Here is a 21,103-nt window from a genome sequence, read left to right on the forward strand (position 1 = left end):
ATCTGAGCGCCAACTGTGTTAGGGGCTGAGAAAGCAGACTGGAGAGGACGGCGCCCTGCCCGTGAGGGGGGTGTATCAGTGCACAGAGCGACAACGATTGGGTGTCACGTTCCTGACTGCTGGGTGTCACGTTCCTGACTGCTGGGTGCCCACGCGGCTGTGGGCAAAAGGGGCATTTCAGACAGCCCGGAGGGTCAGGGTATGCTTCCTGGAAGAGGGGATCTTTCATCTCAGTTTTGGGGGAGAAATACAATTTAGCAAGAAAACAAAGCGGAGGGTCAGGAACAAAGGGCATCTGAGGCCAAGGGCAGAGCAGGTGCATGGGTATGAGAGCGCAGGGTTGGATGCAGCACTTGGGGAACTACAAGGAGTGTTTGTGGGCTGGCATGGCTGGGAGATGGGAGGAGCCGAGTACAGCCAGGAAGGAGGGGCCAAGGTCAGGAGGAGACTCTAGGTAAGCAAAGGGGTGGGACTAAAATACTACTGCGCATCCATGAGGCATCACTGAGCCAGCATGGGGGAGGGGACCAGGCAGCAACCTGTGAGGACACGACCTCGAGGATGTGAAGGAGGAACCCGGAGGCAGGGCGTGTTGTCAGGATGAGGCGCCCAAACTGCCTTTCAGCCTGTTCCTCCCTCCTGGTTTCCACCTCTCAGAATCAGCATCCCCGGTTATCGTTCGCCCGGCACGCTCCCGGGTAGCAAGTTATCCCACTCAGCACGCCCAGGATGTGGCTCACAAGCTTCCTGCCCACATCCTGTCCCCACCGTGTCACCCGGCTCAGCAGCCCAGGCGGGCCGTGGTTGGGAAGTTGTTCCGGAAAACTCTCCACCTCGAAGCGACTTCACACTACGCTAGGGAAACAGCAGCTTGGGAAGAGGCCGGGCTCTTTGAAAGACCAGCAAGAATAAGACGCCATATCTAACCTAAGTACCAACGGGGAGCGTGCACGGCACCACATCTGGGCTTCCCGTGCCCAGAGAATGTCTAGAAGAAAATACAAGACACGGGCAACAAACATCGTCCGGGAGGCGCAGGAACAGGGAGAGAGGTTAGGATGGGAAAGAGACTGGCACCGTGTACCTCTGGCCTCACGAATTTTTATAATGTGCACATACTTCTTTTATCAATAGAAATAAAAAAGAACAGCAAACGACACGAAGGATCATTCTATGAGCAGAATAAAAACCGAGTGTTGAAGTCTTTGGTTCAGGGAAACAGTTCAGGGGCTGAGTCTTAAGGACACAGGCAGGAGAGGCAAGGGCCTCACAGGCGGCGTCATCCAACGGAGGTGGGGACACAAAGGGATGAAGAAAATACACCGTGTGATGGGTAAAACTACTCTGGGGGATGAGTCCTGGTGACTGGGGAGGTCCCTCTGAGGATTCAGCCACGTGGAGATCCATGGGAAGATGAGCTTTGCTGAAGGATGCCCACCCCCATCCTGAGGAGAAGGTGGGGTGTCTGAGAAAGTGGGGCAAGGGTCAGATCGGGACACACATTTTAGGCCACTGTAAATTTTTTTTTGGCCACGCCGCTGGTCATATGGGATCTTAGTTCCCCGACTGTCCTCCTGCATTGGAAGCAGAGTCTTAACCACTGGACCACCAGGAAAGTCCCACCACTGGAACTATTTAGACGCTACTCTTAGGGCACCAGAAAGCCACTGGAAGATCTTCTGTCTTCTTTCCCACCTCACAAATGTGTCACTTGAGAGATACCTAAAAAAGTTCCCAGACATATTTTGCTGAGTTTATAGAAGAATCTGTAATTTCATTTCACTTATCTCTCAACTCTTGGACTCACAAATTAAAAATAAAAAGAATAAGTACATTTATTCTACCATTTTTAAGGGTCAACAGTTTATATGAAAATCAGATATATTATTTTCAAACTCCCAAATATAAAATCACTCCTTTCAGAAAATTTTCTAATTCTTAAATCTACTGATTCACAAAATTTTTGAGTGAGCTTTTTCTGAGAAGATCTTGGTTTGGAGTACTTTTTTTTTAAAAGTAGAACTGTGTATCTTAGGAAAAGTTTTCCCCTGAGAATGTTTCAAATATATCTTCATTTCTCACAGAACATGTATTGAGTGCCTAAAAATTAACTTGCACTCATTCAAAGCTCAGAAAGAGTTAGAATGCATTTTCCTAAATCATTCTAACAAAGACATCAATGATGTCAAAACCCTGAATTCTGAAACAGAACTTCTGTTCTCTTTCTAGCCTCATTATTAAAACAGATTTTTTTTAAGGTTTGTTCATAACAGGATTGCCATTTTCCATGCTGCCTACCGATTATAAACAGAAGTAATTTTAAAGCCAAACTAGAGCTGTCTCTGAAATATTCAAGATGTATTACCATCTGGTTTTATATCAGCATTTGAGCAGGTCCAAAAAATCACTACATTACCAAGTATTATCAAAAATAGTTCATTTCCCTTTCAAAGCACATATTCCTCTCAAAATACTTTCAAGTCACAAACTTTAAAAATTCACCTAATTTTTCAAAGTACACCAGACACATGAATGTCAACCATAGTTACATTTGTAAGTGATTTGTCACAGATCACTCAGTAATACTGACCAAAGCTAGTTTCATCTAATGGTCTTTTGGAAAGTACTAATTTGGGAAAACACGGCATACCTGATTACTTGGAAGCATATAGGAAGTAAAGGGTCTTTATTTGCAATGTACACACTATGTAAAACTACACATCTTTCCAGCCCTGAGAAAAGAGGTGTCCCCCAAACTTATATATATCCAGCAGCCTCATTTCCAAACACAAAAGAGACAATAGCCTTTCTCCAGAGGATGCTCAGCTAAAAATCAGCATCTACGAGTAAAGAGAAAATGGCAGGTGGGGAGATAAAGATGGGTTTCTAACTGAACCTGCAGATACAGCTCCAAGACAGGGCCCTTAGCAAGAGAACAGCTGTAGGATTTTCCAGCTGTCTCGACAAGATTTCAATTGTTCATAAAATAAATGAGACCTAAGCCTGGTATCTAAACAAATGTTTAGATGAAATTTATTTCTAAGAAATCTTTTCCTTCCACCTAACCGAAAAAATGCTTTTTAAAATCTCTCTCAGTTCATTCATTCAACAACTTTGAGTACTGATTCCACGTAAAGATGTTCTTCCTGCTCCCAAAGAGTTTACCATCCAGTAGTGGCAAGAAGGCATGACAATACACACAGTCTTCTACTCTTCACCATGATTATCACCCCCTGGCAACACACACACACGCGCGCGCATGCGCGCAGGCACACACTCCGACCACTTCTCTGCCATCTCAAAGCACTGCATTCTATAGCAATTCTCTTTAAAATGCTAACTGGTTCAACCTGACCATTTCACAGGATAAAACGGGGGTTCGCCAAGCCAGACCACATTCCATTTTATCCCATCTCTCTGTCAACCACCTCCTTGGAGAAGAAGACTGGGGGCTCCTTCTGACACTTTTCTAAAAATACTTTTACTGCACTTTCTGAAACGTACCATTTCCCTTGAAATACTAATTTACACAACTTCAAAAGTCAGCTTATATTGCTTAATCTCTACTGATTTTCTCTCCCTTCAAAACTATGAAAAGGATTGAGCGAAGGCCTGTCAACATGTAAATGATGCCTTAAATTTTTTTTAAGATTTCATGTTACAAAATAAACTTAGGAAACTAAAGAGTAAAACCAGCAGCGCTAACAACACAGCCACAGGCCACCTCAAGGGTCTAAAGTACGAAACACAGACAGGTGCACATACACTGCAGCTACTCTGTAGTTAAAGCGGGAAAAAATATAGTTTATCTTCTACATGTCTTGGTTTCACTGGACCAGAACAAGTTGAAAGCAACTTGGGAACAAATTGAATGTACCATAGAAAGCAACAAAGATCATATCATGTATATGTCAATGCCAACGTTTTATAGGCAAGAACTTACAGGAGTTAAATTGTTTGCTTGCCATAAAAAAGTGGTAAGATCGTTCTGAAAAGAAACAGAACGCTTCTCACAAAGCAATATTCGAATTCCATATGATTATGCAACAGTCTTTTCCTATTATAAGAAATGGAACAAAGTTTTTATGATAATCCAACTGATCAGACATAATACGGGAAACCAAAATTTCCCCCTAATTTGTTCTTATTCTGAGATTAAAGACATCAAATGTAGGACTCTTCTCCCAAAGGAAAGACTTGCTCAGTATTTCTTCACATTCAGGTCCTCATTCAAACACCCACATTACAGAGTCGTTAACATCTCTATCAGGCACACAGCCACGCATCTGAGTAACTATTATTCTGTTTGTAAATCACCTCTCCTTTCCTGGCATTCCTCTTTCTTTCCATATGTAAATTATGGTGTCAGATTCGGACCCCACCACCAGCCACCGTGACCAAATTATCCTCCAGGGACATCAATCGGGCTCGTTATTCTTGTTTCAGCATTTAAAAAAAAAAAATGAGGAGTAGCTATTTTCAGGAATCAGAATTCCTTTTTTTTTTTATACATCTTTATTGGAGTGTAATTGCTTTACAATGTTGTGTTAGTTTCTGCTGTATAACAAAGTGAATCAGCTATATGTATACATATATCCCCACATCCCCTCCCTCTCGCATCTCCCTCCCACCCTCCCTATCCCACCCCTCTAGGTGGTCACAAAGCACCGAGCTGATCTCCCTGTGCTATGCGGCTGCTTCCCACTAGCTATCTATTTTACATTTGGTAGTGTATATATGTCCATGCCACTCTCTCACTTCGTCCCAGCTTACCCTTCCCAGAATTCCTCTTGATCAGATGTCTGGCTCACTGGTAAATGTTTCTACCCTGAAATGCATTATCCTTGGCTGCTAAATGTGTGGCTTTAAAAAACCAAAAAACAAAACAAAACAAAAAGCCAAGACATGGTACAGCGTTTCTAATATAAATTGCTTCCAGGAAAATATGCTGAGTTTTGCGGGGAGCACTCGGTCAAATTCTAATATTCCCTCTTGGGAGCCAACACCAACTTCCAGCAGCAGCTCTAACTGTGCAGAACGGAATTTCAAACACACACAGGCCAGCATCTTCCGGCGGACACAGCCCTTTCTTCTCCTACTCTGTGGGGTGTCACATGAGACACCTCGTACGATACTCATCACTTAGAATATAGATCTTTCTGTTAAAGTCATAAATTAATCACGAAATGCACAAAATACATTCTTTTCCCTAGCATTAAAGAAAATAAATAAATAACACTGTGGTTTCCAGCAAGGTTGAGCTGAAGCTGAATGTCACTGCTTAAGCTTGTGAATCACTGCACGATTAAGAATAAACACCACACACACATCTCTATAGGCTGCAAATGTTAGCAGAGAACAACGCATGTCATGGGGCTTCCTAACACGGACAAAGGATCATCCATGGGCAGAAAGTGTTCAGTTGTCTTAGTTCTTCTTGATTATAATAAATATTTCTGCTTCCGTGGCCACTGAAAACTTGAGAGAGGACCCTCCCATTCTCCTTTCATTAAAATGTACGGATGATTTTATTCTAAACCTTACGCAGATACAATCAGGGGAACGATTGCACTCATCTGGTGGCATGAAGCTCAAAATACGAATCTCAAGCATGTATATTTGTCACATGTCAGCCCAGGCTGAAGGCATCCACCAAGAGAATATTTTCACTATTCAGCTGACAGCCAGAATCTACTGCCACGAACCCGCATACTGATGAGAGCCAAAGCTCCCGGTCCCGTTCTCCATTTCTTCTTCTTAACCACCTCTTGCCTCTGCAGAGGAGAGAAGCCATTTTGCTAATTTATAAGCATCCTGACTATGCAACCATCGAAAAAAATTTACTCATCAATGATAGTCAGCTAAAAGCAAAAGCACGTCCCATAGGAGTGAGAGAATAAAACAGGCAACACCGGCACATACATCGATCAGCAAGACTCCGGATACTCACTAAAGGCAGCCACCGCCAGGGCCAGTGTGACAATAATGGAGAACCAGGAGACCCACAACGCCTTCTTTCTGTAGTTCTGGGCTTCGTGGGGTTTTAGCCGAGTGCTGCTTTCTAGTAAGCCTGACAAAAACAAGGAGAAAAGGAAGTTAGGCATTTCCTTATTAAGAAACCCACAACTAGAGCTATTCTTTCTTAGCCAAGGATTGCAAACTGACAGCCCACGGGCCAAGATGTGGGGTTTTTTCATTGAAATATAGTTGATTTACAACACTGTGTTAGTTTCAGGTGTACAGCAAAGTGATTCAGTTATCCAAGAGGTGTTTTAACATTTAGGAGAGTCGCATGGAAATCAAGCTTTCTGGCCTCTCTTGAAAGATCTCGGGTTCTGGCAATATCTGGCTCGTGTTTCCGCAGGGTAATGGCAGCTGTCTTCTTTGTAAAGTACCTACCACTCCCTGACCTGACATATGACCCCAGCCATCGCCCTGCCCCTGTGGCTCACTGGCTCACATAGGTGCTGCTCCTTCTAACGAGAATTTTTCATTAGAAAAATAGCACAAATAGCCCACATCTGGTTGGGCGTTTGGGCTCCTCAGCGTGGCACTGATTTGCATTGCTCCATCAGCATGGCCCTAACCGGCGGACCGGGTTTCGGAGTTGTGGAATACAAATGCCTCCATGCCTCCCCTCAACAGTTAACAGAAGGAGGACCATTTCTCTTTAACCACAACCAGCAGCCACCAGGCCTAAATTACACGCCACGTTTTCTTCCCTCCTCTTTCTGCTCTATAGTATCTGTTCCTTTGTATCAGTCAAATGTCAAAAAATTCTCACAGTATTGCAGCGGGGTTAAACCCGCTAAAACTGGAGGTCGCTTCCCAGGTGGGTCACGTGTAAGAAAGGTTTGATTTCGTCTCCTATGCTTTCAACACTGAGAGTCCTCAACAGCAACAGAAATTCAGGACGACTCTGAGGCAGTTCCCAAGCTTCAGCAGCCATGGGTTGAAGACTAAAACATCTTCAGCACGATCTTGATTTATATTCTTTCTTCTCCTTTGTAAAGAGATCATACACGGCATCTCTTAGTTGCACGAAGAACCAAACTCTCAGCCCGGCATTCTACATAAACAGGACAACATCTCTGGCCAAACAACCCATAATATACCTTTCAGAGGTGGGGCACCCTCATCACAACAGCTCCAAATGATGAAGGAATTGGAAGTCAGAGCTTAAGCACCCACCTGTAAAATAAGGCACAGCGTGCGACAAATCACACCTAAGCACTGTGGAAAAGGCATCTTCCCGTTAGACTGACTGGGTACCACATTAAGCCTCTGGTTGCCAAAAACTGCATCCTGTTCAAGAATTATAACAAGGACCCTGTTAAAACTTCCCAATTCCATTAACTACCCAGATTCAAACACCCTGAAGAAGGCCTAAGTAAACAGGAAATGTGGAGAAGCCTGCTTACTGAGTCCAGTATACAGCCACAGATTTTTTTTTTAAATAAATTTATTTTATTTTATTTTCTATTTTATTTTTGGCTGTGTTGGGTCTTCGTTGCTGCACGCGGGCTTTCTCTAGTTGTGGTGCGCGGGGGCTACTCTTCGCTGCGGTGCGCAGGCTTCTCAATGCAGTGGCTTCTCTTGTTGTGGAGCATGGGATCTAGGCACACGGGCTTCAGTAGTTGTGGCACGTGGGCTCAGTAGTTGTGGCTCGCGGGCTCTAGAGCGCAGGTTCAGTAGCTGCGGCGTACGGGCTTAGTTGCTCCGCGGCATGTGGGATCTTCCCGGACCAGGGCTCGAACCCGTGTCCGCTGAATTGTCAGGATTCTCAACCACTGCGCCACCAGGGAAGGCCCCACAGATTTTTTAATCATTGAAACCTGTAGACTTATTTACAACCAAAAGGTAGATAAATTTGCAAAAAGTAGGTAATAAATTCCATCTCCATCACCTCACTGTAAAAATCTCCCCAAACCTTCCTTTAAAAATGCACTTGGACGGAAAAAAGAAAAACCTTCTCTCTTATCAAATTGTGCCCTGGGTACAAGTGATTTCAAACTGTCCCTTTGTCTGCTTCCCTAGCTGCTGAAAAACACCCCATTCTAATTTTCAACTGTGATCACCCTTGACTCCAGTTAAAGCCACAACCTAGAAGAAGCAGGTCCCAGTGACTCCCGATAATTTATTTCCCTTTGCCCAAATGATATGGAAATCTTTCTTTCATCCTGGCCGATTGATTTTCAAGAGGAGTGAAGCTGTAACATTTAAGTACTGACTCAAATAAGCAGTTCATTTGCTGGGTACTTTGACAGCAACCATCTTGAGAGGTTATCCACTAGGGGTAAAAACGAGGTTTCTTCTAGAAGTAGATTTAATTTCCTAAGAAAAACAACAAGGATCTGGGTTTTCAATTCCAACACATGACATTTATTTTCCCTACCAAAGCCAGCTGTTTCCAACAGTATGACTGGAGCTGACCGCACAGACCAATCACGTGCCTCGCCCCGGAGTGGGCCAGCACTCCCCTTGGAGGGAGGCTGGAATGCCAGCTCACCTGGGCTGCACTGCCCTGCTAAGGTGGCAGTTGAATCCTCTGATCAACAAGACTGGTAGTTCTTCCCCAGATCTGATCCTGTATGTGCTTCCCCAGGAGATACTTCAAACTTTAAACACTGGAGTAAATTGGAAGACTGTCCAAGAAGGGAAGAACTTTCCCATTTCTATCCAACCTTCTGTTTCCTGCTAGTTTTCCTTCCTAAAAATAGAGCCAATACCAAGAATGGAAAACTTCCCACTCCTCAAAGGGTGTGGGGTATAATGACCTATGAGGACCCAGCTCATAAATGAATGGTCCGCACACAGGTGCCACCACCTCCACCCCGTGTTAGCTGCACGCACACGTGCAAGCCACAGAGATGTGCTGAGAATTCCTGAATCTTTCAGGAAGCTGTGTGTCAAAGGTAGAAGAAAAGCAGCGCAGCCTACAGAAGCCAAGGCAGGCCTCAGATTTGCACACAGGGCTGGATCCTTCCTACCCGTAGCTGGCCTCCACAGTCAAATGTTTAATCTCCCTTGAATTTCACCTATTGGTAATTTGGGCCTGGCAATAGTAAGCATAAGGGTTGTATTAATGAAGGACTGATACCTTATTTGGGGTGGAGGAGATGCAAATATATGCAGGGAGATTGAAGCCATCAGTCATTTCCATGCTAGTATGAATTAGTTCCAATTGCTTTCTCCTAAGAGTTAGTCACGCTTGGATTCTCTGAAGGAAGGAGTATATTCATTAGATGGGAAGGTAGTAGGAAATGCTGAAGCATGTAACACTCTAGGGCCCTAAGGCTTGGGGCAGAATGATGGGAAAACACCTGTGGGGAGAAGAGTGGGTATTAAAAGGTAGGGCGTGGAAATGCGTAAGACAAACTTGGCCTATGTTTTGTTTTAGTCCCTAAAGGTCTTGGACCACAAAGCTCTTGCTCCCTGAACTACAAGGCTCAGTAACTGCAGTGTCATTTGGCTGATATATGAGCTCATTAGGGTTCTGGGAACCAGCCCACATCACTTCTAAGGAAAAAATACCTCTCAAGCCTCCAAACACTAGATTTTTATAAAGCAAGCCTTTGATCAAAGTTAAATGGAGCCTGTCACAGGGTCCTGATAGCTCAGAAGGAATTTAGGGCAAGAGAGAAGGCCAAGTATAGGTACAAATCCAGCTGCCCACCCACCACAAACACACATACCCATTGGTAGGTATTTAGGCCTCGAAGAAAGCAAGCCAGGCATGATGTAGAGATACACATCAGGCAACTGCTGACGCCTCCTCCTCCCCAAATCCTCTCACCATTAGGAAAAAGGTAGCAGCAATTGAACAGTTCCCAAGGGATACAAAAAATCGATATTGGAAAGATGCAGCCCCGTTAAGAAAAAATAACACAAACACAAAAAATTATAAGAAACCTCCTTAGTTAAGCTTCTGATTTATTTAATAAAAATGACTCATTCAGCATTAACTCTTTGCTGCCAGGAATGGGTCAAATAGAAGAATGTCACACTGACTTTCAGCTTTCAATGCCACATGGCGCTGGGTTCTTTGGGGGACAGGGTTCATCTTAACAGAGAGGCAGTGTGCGACATGCAGCGCTTTCACACAGTGACAGTTTATGAACAGTGAATACTTTCATGCTATAACATAATGGAAAATGAAATTCAGTTGACCAGTGAAAAATAACCTAAAGAATAAATTCAGAAGGGCTTTTTACACTTGAGCATGAGCTACAAAATGACACTAAATATTAACTGGCCCTAGCACTTTTTTCCCTCCTATCATTTTGTGAGGCGGGGAGAAATAGGCCAGCTTTTACAGATGACCTGCAATGCTACAAAAATAAGCCCAGCCCAGAGTTCGGTCTTTCTTCAGTGCAAAAATTTTAAATCCTACAACATTAGTTACAGTGGGAAAGGTAATTAACACGACCTACACTAAAAATAACAGGTTTTGCTGGGTGCTTGTGATGTCACCCACCATCAGCTGGAAAATGATAATCGAGTTAGGTGAGAACAGGAGGAGAAACTGCAACACAGGCGCGGAACTCGTTGCACCTGGAGGGGCTCCAGTTCTCACCCGGGCATCCCTGCCGATTCTCTGGGAATTGCCGTTTGCATGCTTCACATGCTACAGTTCAAAATTTCTAAGAGGAAAGAAGAGATCGTGCATCCGAACACTAAACCGGAATAAAAATGTACAGGAGATACTAAGAATAGGACAGAAACCTGCGAAGACTGAAATATACAAGTCCGCCGCAGCCAACAAAATAAGGCTTCCAAGAACAGGGGGTGGAGGTGGCGATGGGCCGGCTCCCCCTGAAGGGCCGGCTGTCAGAATCCCGTTTCGGCCACTAACCGGGTTTAGGAAAGCCACTGAGTCTTTTTGAGGGGGCCGATTTGGATTTCGATTCAGCAAGAAGCAGAGAAGGTACCGACGTGGCTACGAAGAGTGCCCCCTCTGAGCCAAAAGGAAACGAGAGAGGGAGAAAAAGAGGAATGTAGAGAGACACGGCAATGAATAGGGTAGTCTCTCCCATTTCTTACGGGCAACTCAAAGGGGGCATCAGCTGTCGGTCGGAGGGTCGGGTTTGGCCTCCCCGGAAAGGGACGTTTGCAGGCTTCCAGGCCAGTGTCTGGGGAAGGATTCTGAAGGGGCTAGGGATGGGCGCTCCGGGAACCATCAGGTTCCAGTGGCATCCATCCAGGATTGGTGGCCCAAATCCAAGTGTCCCAGGCCTCTCCCCCCCGTGGCAGACAGCGGGGCAGTGACCCACGGTAAACTGGGTCCCCTGTAAATGAGAGTCGGGAGTCACCCGACTCCCGTTCGCCGGGGCGGTCGCCAAGGGACTCCTCGAGGCTAAATCCGCAGAGGGAAGTTCTCCCGGGGAGCCGGCGGGGGCCGCAGGGGGCTCGGGAAGGAGGATGCACCGAGCTCAGGACCCTCCCAACTGAGCGGGACAGGCAGTCCCCGGGAGCGCTCGGCTCCGAAAGCAAAGGAAAAAAAAAAAAAATCACACACACACACACGCCTCCTGCAAACTTTTCCAGTGGGCGCCGGAGGGACCAGGGCTGGCCGAGAGGAGGGCGCGGGCCCCGGCGGGGTCGCCCAGGAGGCAGCACGGTTCGCGGTTCCGGCGAAGGCTCGGCGGCCCCGGCGGCGCCGGCCGAGGGAGGTGGGGCTGCCGCCCTCTGCTCTCCGCGCCTTCGCGGGAAGTCCCGGCTCCGCGCCCCCGCGCGCGCCGAGGCGCCGAGCCCCGCGCCCGGCCCCACCCGCCGGCGGGGAGAGGCGGGCCCGGAGCAGCGGCTCCTCAGCGCGCCCGCCGGGCGGGAGGAAGGGGCCGGGCCGGGGGAAGGGGCCCGGGGCGGCGCGCGCTCACCTCGATCCTCCAGCCCGTCGCTGAACTGGCCGCTCTCGCTGATCCGCAGCTGCCGCTCCTCCTCGGGCTGCGGCGGCTCGCGCGCGGGGGAGCTCAGCGGGCCCGGCCCGGGGGCGGCGGCCAAGGGCGCGTGGACCCGGGGCGGTGGCGGGACGGCGGGGCCCGGGGGGCTGCGGCGCTCGCTGCCCACGGCCGGCTCCATGGCGCGGGGCGGCGACGACGAGCGCGGCGGGGACTCGAGTCAGAAGTGCGAGGCGCAGCGGCTGGGAACAGGCGGAGGGACGCACCGACCGCGCGGAGAGGGAGGGCGGGCGCCGCGGAGTGGAGGTGCGGCGGCGGCAGGGGGCGGGGGGTGCGGGCGCGGCGCGGCTCGCGTGGCCGGTGGCAGAGCCTGGAGCCCAGTAGTCGGCGCCGCGCTCCGCCCCCGGGGGCAGGTGCGTGCGGCAGGGACCCGCCCCGAGGCACGGGCGCCGGAGCCGGCGCTCCGAGGCCGGTGGGAAGGGAGGGATGCGGCCGGGCCTGATACCCGGAGGCTCGGCGGTGTGGGAGGACGACTGGGAGAGCCGTGACTAGCAGGCGGCCGGGGCAGGGCCCGGTGAGGGTGTGACGGGAGACCTGCCCCACTCGTGCCGCGGGATGGTGACCAGAGGAGACCGCCCCACCCCCCACCCCGACCCCGGACTCCACTCCTTTACCGTCCGAGAAGCCTGCGGCCGCGCTTGGGTAGAAAAGCCATCAGCGCCCTAATTGGGCATCTTTCTCCTCTGGAGTCGCACAGGCTTCAGACACTGTGGAGGGTCTCCTGCCTGGGCTGCCATTCTCACCGCCCATCCCGGGGAAACGAGGTTCACCTGCCCCCAAGCCCATCCGTGTCGGGCCTTCTTCTAGGAGCTTCGATTGCCCTCCAGCACCAACTTAAGGGGACCGGGTATCTTAGGAGCACAGGGCGTTCTAGAAGATGTTTGGACCCTACCCCGCCCCCCTTGCGACTGCCCCTGGGCCTTGGTCCCAGCCGGTCCCCCACCAGCTCTCTACTCCCCCTCTGAGTAGCCGAGTCTTGCCCGTACTTCAGGCCTCCGATGGAAGCCTCCCTCCTACACGAAGCCCTCCCCTGGCTTTCTTGGCGCGGCCAACTGTCCCCACCAATGAGCGCGCGGAGCTCGTCCCTTTGCGCCGTCGGGCTCATCTCCGCAGCGAGGCGGCGAATTCGTCCACTCCGGGACCCACGCCCGGCGGTGTAGCTCGGAGAGGTGCCGAGGGGGGATAGGCCATTTGTCAGATTCAGCTTGAATGTAATAGCAACATCCAAATTCACGAACCTAGATTTCACCTTCCTATGTATAATCAGTCTTCAGATTTAACGAGTTCTCTAAAATGCCAATTCCTCGTTTAAAGCCTGCCTACTGTGGGGAACGGCACCCTGTTTTCTGAAGAGTAACCCGTTTCCTTTCTCATTCTCGCTTTGCCTGCGATGGAAATCGGAGCGGGATTTAAATGCCTTTGTCGTGCAGTGGAAACAGCACCAGCACTGGGAAGAGGGTCTCATTTTATTTTGTTGCTGTTGTAGGGTTGGAATGAGAATATCTGAGTTGACCTTGGCCAGCTCACTTTACCTTTTGGACCACTCATCTAACTACAAGCGGAAAGAGTTGGGACTAGGGCGTTTCAAAGGCCCCTTCTTGCTAGGAAGGGAGGGAGGAAAGGAAGGGGGAAAAAGCAAAGAAAAACGCTATGATTCTTTGGACAAAAAACAACGAAAATTTTTACCCACTGGTCTTGGTTCTCTCTTCTGAGGTAGACAGCCTTCGGGTATTTGCAGACAGCCCAACACACACACCTCTGTTACTCTCTCCCACCCAGACTGTTTTCCTCCAGGTTTTCGCATTTAATCCGTCAATGGCTCTCAAACATAAGAATCACCTGGGGAGTTTACAAACAAAAATACCCAGGACTCAGCTGCTGCTAGAGATTCTAATATCACAGGTGATAAGGTGGGTATTTTTTAAAGCTCCCTTCCCATTCCTTTTTTTTTTAAACGTTTTTATTGGAGTATAATTGTTTTACAGTGGTGTGTTAGTCCCTCCCCATTCTTAAATCATCTGGGGAAGCTTTTTTTTTTAATTTATTTAAATGCTGATTCCTTGTTCTTTGAGATTCTGATTCAGTAAATCTGGGATCTGGCAGAGGCTCTTCATCTGAATAACACACACATTCTGATATAGATTGAGTGCTCTAGGACCACCTTTGAGATTCTCACTACCTAACTACCCTCCACAATCTGAACTTTTCTCTCTCTCTCTCCTCTCTCTATTCCTCTCACACAAGCACCCAAGGTCTGTGTTCTCTCAAAGGATAAAGTATTATTGTTCTTTCCTCTGGTTCCTCAGTTGGTTCTCTAGGCCATCACATTGCAACTGTGAATGTGCAGTTGAACACCTGGGATTCTTGTTAAAATGCAGATTCTAACTCTGTGGGTCTAGGGTAAAAGCTAAGATTTCTAACAAACCTCCAGGCTCTGCTGATGCCGCTAGTCTGAAGACCACGCTCTGAGACGTAAGGGTCTAGGAGTTATTTATTATTCATGGGATAAATATATTTTCCTTCAAGTACCAGCTGCCCTGGCTCAATAAGCCAATCTTGTCTCCTCCAGAAAGATTCCTCTGACTCCGGCTCTCCCCGGGCTCTCCTTTTTGTGAGCTCTAAGTGTTTAATAATTCACTCTTTGTTCATGTTGGAGGCAGGGAATGTGGTGCTTGCCTGATTCCCATCTTCACTCACCCGCATCTATCTGGGGGAACACAGTGTTCCCCCAATCTCTGCTGTTGGGGAGATAATATTATCTTACATTCTGGAGGAGGTACTGTGTGCTAGGCACCTTGCTAAGTGTTTTACGTGCATTGTCTCCATCCCTTAACCACTGCTATCCTCATTTTACAAAGGAAGAAATCAAGGCAAGTCCCCTGTTACGCCGTCTAGCACCTCAGCCCACAGCAGTACCGCCCCCTAGGGGGCGTTTTGGAAATTTGCATGTGCTTCGATTGTTTCTCACAATGATGAGAAGGGGGCAGTGGCATTTAACGGGAGATGGAGGAGGACGCAGGAAGTGCCTCCAGGGCAGGATTTTGCAGCACAGGGGTTGTGTGTCAGACTGGACATTTGGGGCGGTTAAAATGTGCTTCTAATTACATTAGAACTTTAACTGTTTTCCATATAGACAAAATATTTTTTTGCACCATTTGAGTACACACTGGATTTTCTGTAAATGCAACTACTGCATAAATCTAGGAGAGGTTGTACTTTGTTCACTGTTTTGGAAAATCAAGACAGTGACACCAGTTCCACCCATGGCAATCAATACATCAGCACCTGTCAAATGTATAACTGTCACAGGCCCAGTAATTCCAAATGTGTATATGAGTATTTTTTATTTAGCTCTTACTTCAAAATGTCAAAAATAAAGAAAAAGTGTCAGTAATATTCCAGAGTCTTGTCTTATTGCTCTTGAATTATAAATGGGTACAAGTATCTGACTATTTTATGATTTCTGATGCAGATCTGAGCATTTATAGAAGCAACTACATATTAAATATTTATTGTTTTACTCCTCTTTCATTATATCGTTAGGTCATCATATTGATGTTTAAACTATGTGTGTAGGTACTAATAATGCATTCTATTTCATGATCACAATAGTGAATAGTACCAAATAACTTACAGTAATATAATAATTGTTATGAAAAGGGAGCCTTAACTATCACAGCCAAGAGGAGCCTAGAGAGACATGACAATTAAATGTAAAATATCCTGGATGGGATGCTGGAACAGAAAAAGAACATTAGGTTAAAATTTAAAACATCTGAACAATTGGGGCCGTAGTAATAATAATGTATCAATTATAATTCATTAATGGAAGCAATATACAATACTAACATAAGATGTCAATAATAGGGGAAACTGGGTGCAGGGTATATTGCAACTTTCTATACTATCTTCTCAATTTTTCTGCAATCTAAAACTGTCCGAAAAAATAAAGTCTACTTTTAAAGAAGTAAAATTAAGTGGGGGAGATGGGAAGGCTTGTGTAGAGGTAGACATCCTAACCTTAAATTTTGCCCATTGCAGAAGAGAAACCATGGAAAGACAAAGTACATGGGGTCTTTAATAATACTTTAAAGTTACTTGGAAACTTTAATATGGTCATCAGGAGTACAATGTTCATGAATAATGGTTAGAAAGAATATGACATAGAATTAAACTGAGTCACAATTTTCAGCCTATTCCACTGGCTTTTACTGGAACTTGTTAGTATATTTAAGGATTTAGGAACTTTTGTGAATTTTGTGAAATCTCAAATTCTTAAATCAGGGGGCTTCCACCAGGACACTTTAGAAAGTCACATTTGGGTAAGAGCACATGAACATGTAACCTGACTATTGAAAGACCACAAATTGAGTGGTGTCTTTTTTTTGCTATTTATTCCCCTTTACATCTTCAGTATAGGCATGCCTTCTTTTATTGTGCTTTGCTTTACTATACTTTGCAGGTTGCATTTTTTAACAAATTGAAGGTTTGAGGCAACCCCACATCCAGCAAATCTATTGACATCATTTTTCCAAAAGCATTTGCTCACTATGCGTCTCACATTTTGGTAATTCTCACGATATTTCAAACTTTTTAAATGATTATTATATTTGTTATGATCTGTGGTCAGTGATCTTTGATGTTACTATTGTAATTGTTTTGGGGCTCCACAAACCGTGCCCATAAAAGATGGTGAACTTAATCGATAAATGCTGTGTGTGTTCTGACTGCTCCACCACCAGCCGTTAGGCCAGTTAATAACCCTACATTGGAAAAAAAATAAAAATAAAAATAACCCTACATTGGCATCTAAGTATTCAGGTAAAAGGAAGAGTCACACCTCTCTCACTTTAAGGCAAAAACTAGAAGTGACTAAGCTTAGTGAGGAAGCCATGTCAAAAGCTGAGATAGGCCTCTTTGCCCTAAATAGTTAGCCTTGTTGCAAATGAAAAGGAAAAGTTCTTGAAGGAACTTAACAGTGTTACTCCAGTGAACACATGAATGATAAGAAAGCAGAACAGGCTTACTGCTGATATGAAAAAAGTTTTAGTGGTCTGGATAGAAAATCAAGCCAAACACAACATTCCCTTAAGCCAAAGCCCCATCCAGAACAAGGCCCTAACTCTCTTCAGTGCAGTGAAGGTTGAGAGAGATGAGGAAGCCGCAAAAGAAAAGTCTGAAGCCAGCAAAGGATAGTTCATGATGTTTAAGAAAAGAAACCATCTCCATAATATAAAAGTACAAGGTGAAGCAGCAAGTGCTGAAGCTGCAACCAGTTATCCAGAAGACTAGCTAAAGTAAGTAATGAAGGTAGCTGCACTAAATAATAGATGTTCAATGTAGATGAAACAGCCTCCTATTGGAAGAAGATACCATCTAGGACTCCCATAGCTAGAGAGGAGAAGTCGATGCCTGGCCTCAAAGCTTCAAACGACAGGCTGACTCTTGTTAGGGGCCAATGCAGCTGGTGACTTTAAACTGAAGCCAATGCTCATTCACCATTCTGAAAATCTTAGGGCCCTTAACAATTATGCTAAATCTTCTCTGTCTGTGCTCTACAAATGGAACAACAAAGGCTGGATGACAGCACATCTGTTCACAACATGGTTTACTGAATATTTTAAGCCCACTGTTGAGATCTACTGCTCAGAAAAAAAGATTCCTCTCAAGATATTACTGCTCATTGACAATACACCTGGTCACCCAAGAGCCCTGATGGAGATGCACAATGCAATTCATGTTGTTTTCATGCCTGCTAACACAACATCCATTCTGTAACCCATGGATCAGTGGGTAATTTCAAATTTCAAGCCTTATTATTTCAGAAACACATTTCGTAAGGCTATAGCTGCCATAGACAGTGATTCCTCTGATGGATCTGGGCAAAGTCAATTGAAAACCTTCTGGAAAGGATTCACCATTCTAGATGCCATTAATAACATTTGTGATTTATGAGAAGAGGTCAAAATATCAACATTAATAGGAGCTTGGAAGAAGTCAATTCCAACCCTCAAGGATGGCTTGGAGGGGTTCAAGACTTCAGTGGTGGAAGCAACTGCAGACGTAGTAAAAACAGCAAGAGAACTAGAAGTGGAGACCAAAGATGTGACAGAATTGCTGCAATCTCATGATAAAACTTTAATGGATAAAGATTTGCTTCTTTTGGATGAGCAAAGACGTGGAATGGAATCTACTCCTGGTGAAGATATTATGAAGATTGTTGACAACAAAAGTTTTGAATATGACATCAACTTAGTTGATAAAGCAGCAGCAGGGTTTGAGAGGACTGACTCCAATTTTGAAAGAAGTTCTACTGTGGGTAAAATGCTATCAAACGGCATTTCATGCTACAGAGAAATCATTCATGAAAGGAAGAGTCAGTTCGTGCAGTAAACCTCATTGTTGTCTTATTTTAAGAAACTGCTACAGCCACCTCAGCCTTCAGCAACCATCACCCTGATCAGTCAGCAGCCAACAACATCAAGGCAAGACCCTCCACCAGCAAAAAGATTACGACACGCTGAAGGCTCAGATGACAGCTAGAACTTTTTAGCAATATTTTTTGAGATATGTACATTGCTTTTTAGACATAATGCTATTGTACCTTAGACTACAGTACAGTGTAAGCATAACTTTTATATGCACTGGGAAACCAAAAAAATTGTGGGACTCTCTCTTTATTTATGACATTCGCTTTATTGCAGTGGTCTGGAACCAAACCTGCAGTATCTCCAAGGTAGGCGTGTAAATGTCTCCAGATCCCTAATCCTAGGAATATATGCAAGAAAGAGAAGAAAGGACAAGAAGCCCAAAGAAACAAAACAGGCAGTAAGAGCCTCAGCAGGAATACAAGTCCGCAGTTACCTCTGGTAGAGCCACCTGCTAAGGGTCATGAGTCCTAAGGACACCACATGTAAGAGTCATCTTAGTCCTCACAACCCTATAAAGCAGGCAGTATCAGTACCTCCATCTTAGGGATAGAGAAACTGAAGCACAGGTTAAGTACCATTGCTAAGGAACCCATGAGTGGAGCTCCCTGAGCCTTGCTCTTAACCAATACACTGCATGGCTACAGAAGAATCTAAAGATGACCAGAGCTTGGCTTCTACACTTGACTCCCTACGTTGGATTGCACACTAAAGTATACTTGTCTTACTTTGTTACATGGGTGGACTTTGGAAAACCAAATAAAAACATATCATCTTTTGCAATTCTTGAAGAAACATAAGAGACACTTAGAGCTAGCTAGTGCCACCCTTGAAGGAGTGAACCCCAGGCCTGGGGCTGGGTGAGGAGCTTTCCCATGATGGGGTGTCTAAACGGGCTGCCAAAGTCAACCCAGAACAGCAGGAAGGGCCCTAAGATCTTTTCTTGGAAAGTGGGAAGTATGTGTGTGCATACATGCCTGCTGGTGTGAGTGTTAAATTATAAACTCCCTTTACCATAAAAAAAATTTGTAAATAAGGGCGTGACTATGGAACATTTAGAGAAATACCATATTAGTGATAAGCATTAGTAAGAGGCTTTGTGTGCAAAATACCCTAATACAAGACATACCAAAAGAATCGTTCAGTGCCATCTCTGCTTTTAAGGGACTCAAGGATGGTGTAGTTCGGCATCCCAGCCTTTGCCACGTGCTCTCCAGCAGCGCGTCTCAGCTCTACCTGCATGTTATAATCACCAGGGCTAGGGTGATCGACTTGTCCTGATTTGCTGAGGGTGTTCCTGATTTTAGCACTGAAAGTTCTAAATCCTGAAAAAAAAAACCCAGTCCCATGAAAATTGGGACAGTAGGGATGCTTGCTAGGATCCTGATGCCCAAACCAACTCCCAGATCAATTGCAGCGGAATCCCCGAGTGTTTTTGGAAGACCCCCCAGGTGATTCCAATGTGCAGCCAAGCTTGAGAAAGCGCTGCTCCAGGACAGTTCTGCTCAACTTGGAATGTGCACAAGAACCTCCTGGGGATCTTATAAGATGCAGATTTCAATTCAGTAGGCCTGGTGTGGGGCGCAGTTTTCTGCATTTCTAACCAGCTCCCAGGTGATGCCAGTGCTGGTACTCGGCCCACCCTCTGAGTGGCAAAGGTCTGGAATGCACGAGCAGTAGGTTTGGTTTCTACTTCGAAAGAATCTACAACGTAGTCAGGACGGGGAGAAATATGGGGACAAAATGGACAAAAGGGAAAAATCAAATAAGCAACATGTAATTAGGAATGCAATACAGAGAGGGAGCAGGATCTCAGGCACACTACCCTCTGGGATTCCTCAGTGCTCAACACACACAGTGGGCATCCAACACAGAGAAAAGGGCAATCTGGAACAGCTTCGTGGGGGTGAGTGCCAACAGTGATTTGCAGTTACAGGGGGGAGCATCCCAGGACAGGGCAATGAGGGGCATGAGGATTCTGTGATGAAATTAGCCAAAGCTCGGCAGAAATGACCAGATCCACAATTCTCTCCATATAATGCTTACCTAGGGGAAGAAGGGAATTGGGATGGGGATGGGGCATGTTAAAAGAGGCTTCTGGGGTGGCTGGGGAAGTCCTAGTTTTTGACCTGGGGAGCATTTGTTTTATAATAATTTGTTAAGCCATACATTTGATTTGTGTGGTCTGCAACGTCTGTGTTTTATTTTGCAATAAAATATTTATAAAAAGTCTATCCAGAATAACCATCTATATTGTGAGGGATAGATGATACTGTGGCTAAAGCAGTTTTTCCTGAACCCAGGCAGAGGTTGCCAGGGGACACGGAGCAGGACTAATGAGTCATCTCGGCTCAACGGGCTGTCAAAGACAGGGAGGAGTAGGGCATTAAAAAGAATGGAGTACAAAGTTAGCTGAATCTGGTATGGGAAAATGCAGTCAGATAAACTCAAAAAAACTGTTGCATTTTCCCCTGCTCATGTTAAAAAAAGTTTATGGATCTACTCTCCCCTGATTCTCCTCCCACCTCCCCAGAGCCCTCAGAGTCCTAAATCCAACTCCATGTCCAGCTGAGTAATCCTCCCAAACTCAATCTGTCCCTATGCAAAACACATTATCTTTCACCCCCAAACCTGTGCATCTTCAGTCTCCCTTTATTGGAGAATTACAGCTCCATCCACTGTCATCTCGTGCCAGGATCCTAGAAATACCTCCTCTTG

The 21,103-nt window shown here is 46.0% G+C and overlaps 1 protein-coding gene across 1 annotated transcript in view; it reads right to left on the reverse strand.

Moving 5' to 3' along the window:
- TMEM163 (transmembrane protein 163) overlaps positions 1 to 12,227 on the reverse strand; it is a 256,499-nt gene extending 244,272 nt beyond the window's left edge. Inside the window, exons 1-2 of the mRNA XM_036857046.1 lie at positions 11,877 to 12,227; positions 5,951 to 6,070 (exon numbers count right to left, since the gene is read on the reverse strand). Of these exons, the coding sequence (XP_036712941.1) occupies positions 5,951 to 6,070; positions 11,877 to 12,078 (322 nt within the window). The 5' untranslated portion in view covers positions 12,079 to 12,227. The remainder of the gene's footprint in view (positions 1 to 5,950; positions 6,071 to 11,876) is intronic.
- Between the last annotated feature and the right edge of the window lie 8,876 nt (positions 12,228 to 21,103).

Source organism: Balaenoptera musculus, chromosome 7, assembly GCF_009873245.2.
Source record: "Balaenoptera musculus isolate JJ_BM4_2016_0621 chromosome 7, mBalMus1.pri.v3, whole genome shotgun sequence".
NCBI classification, from domain to species: Eukaryota; Metazoa; Chordata; class Mammalia; order Artiodactyla; family Balaenopteridae; genus Balaenoptera; species Balaenoptera musculus.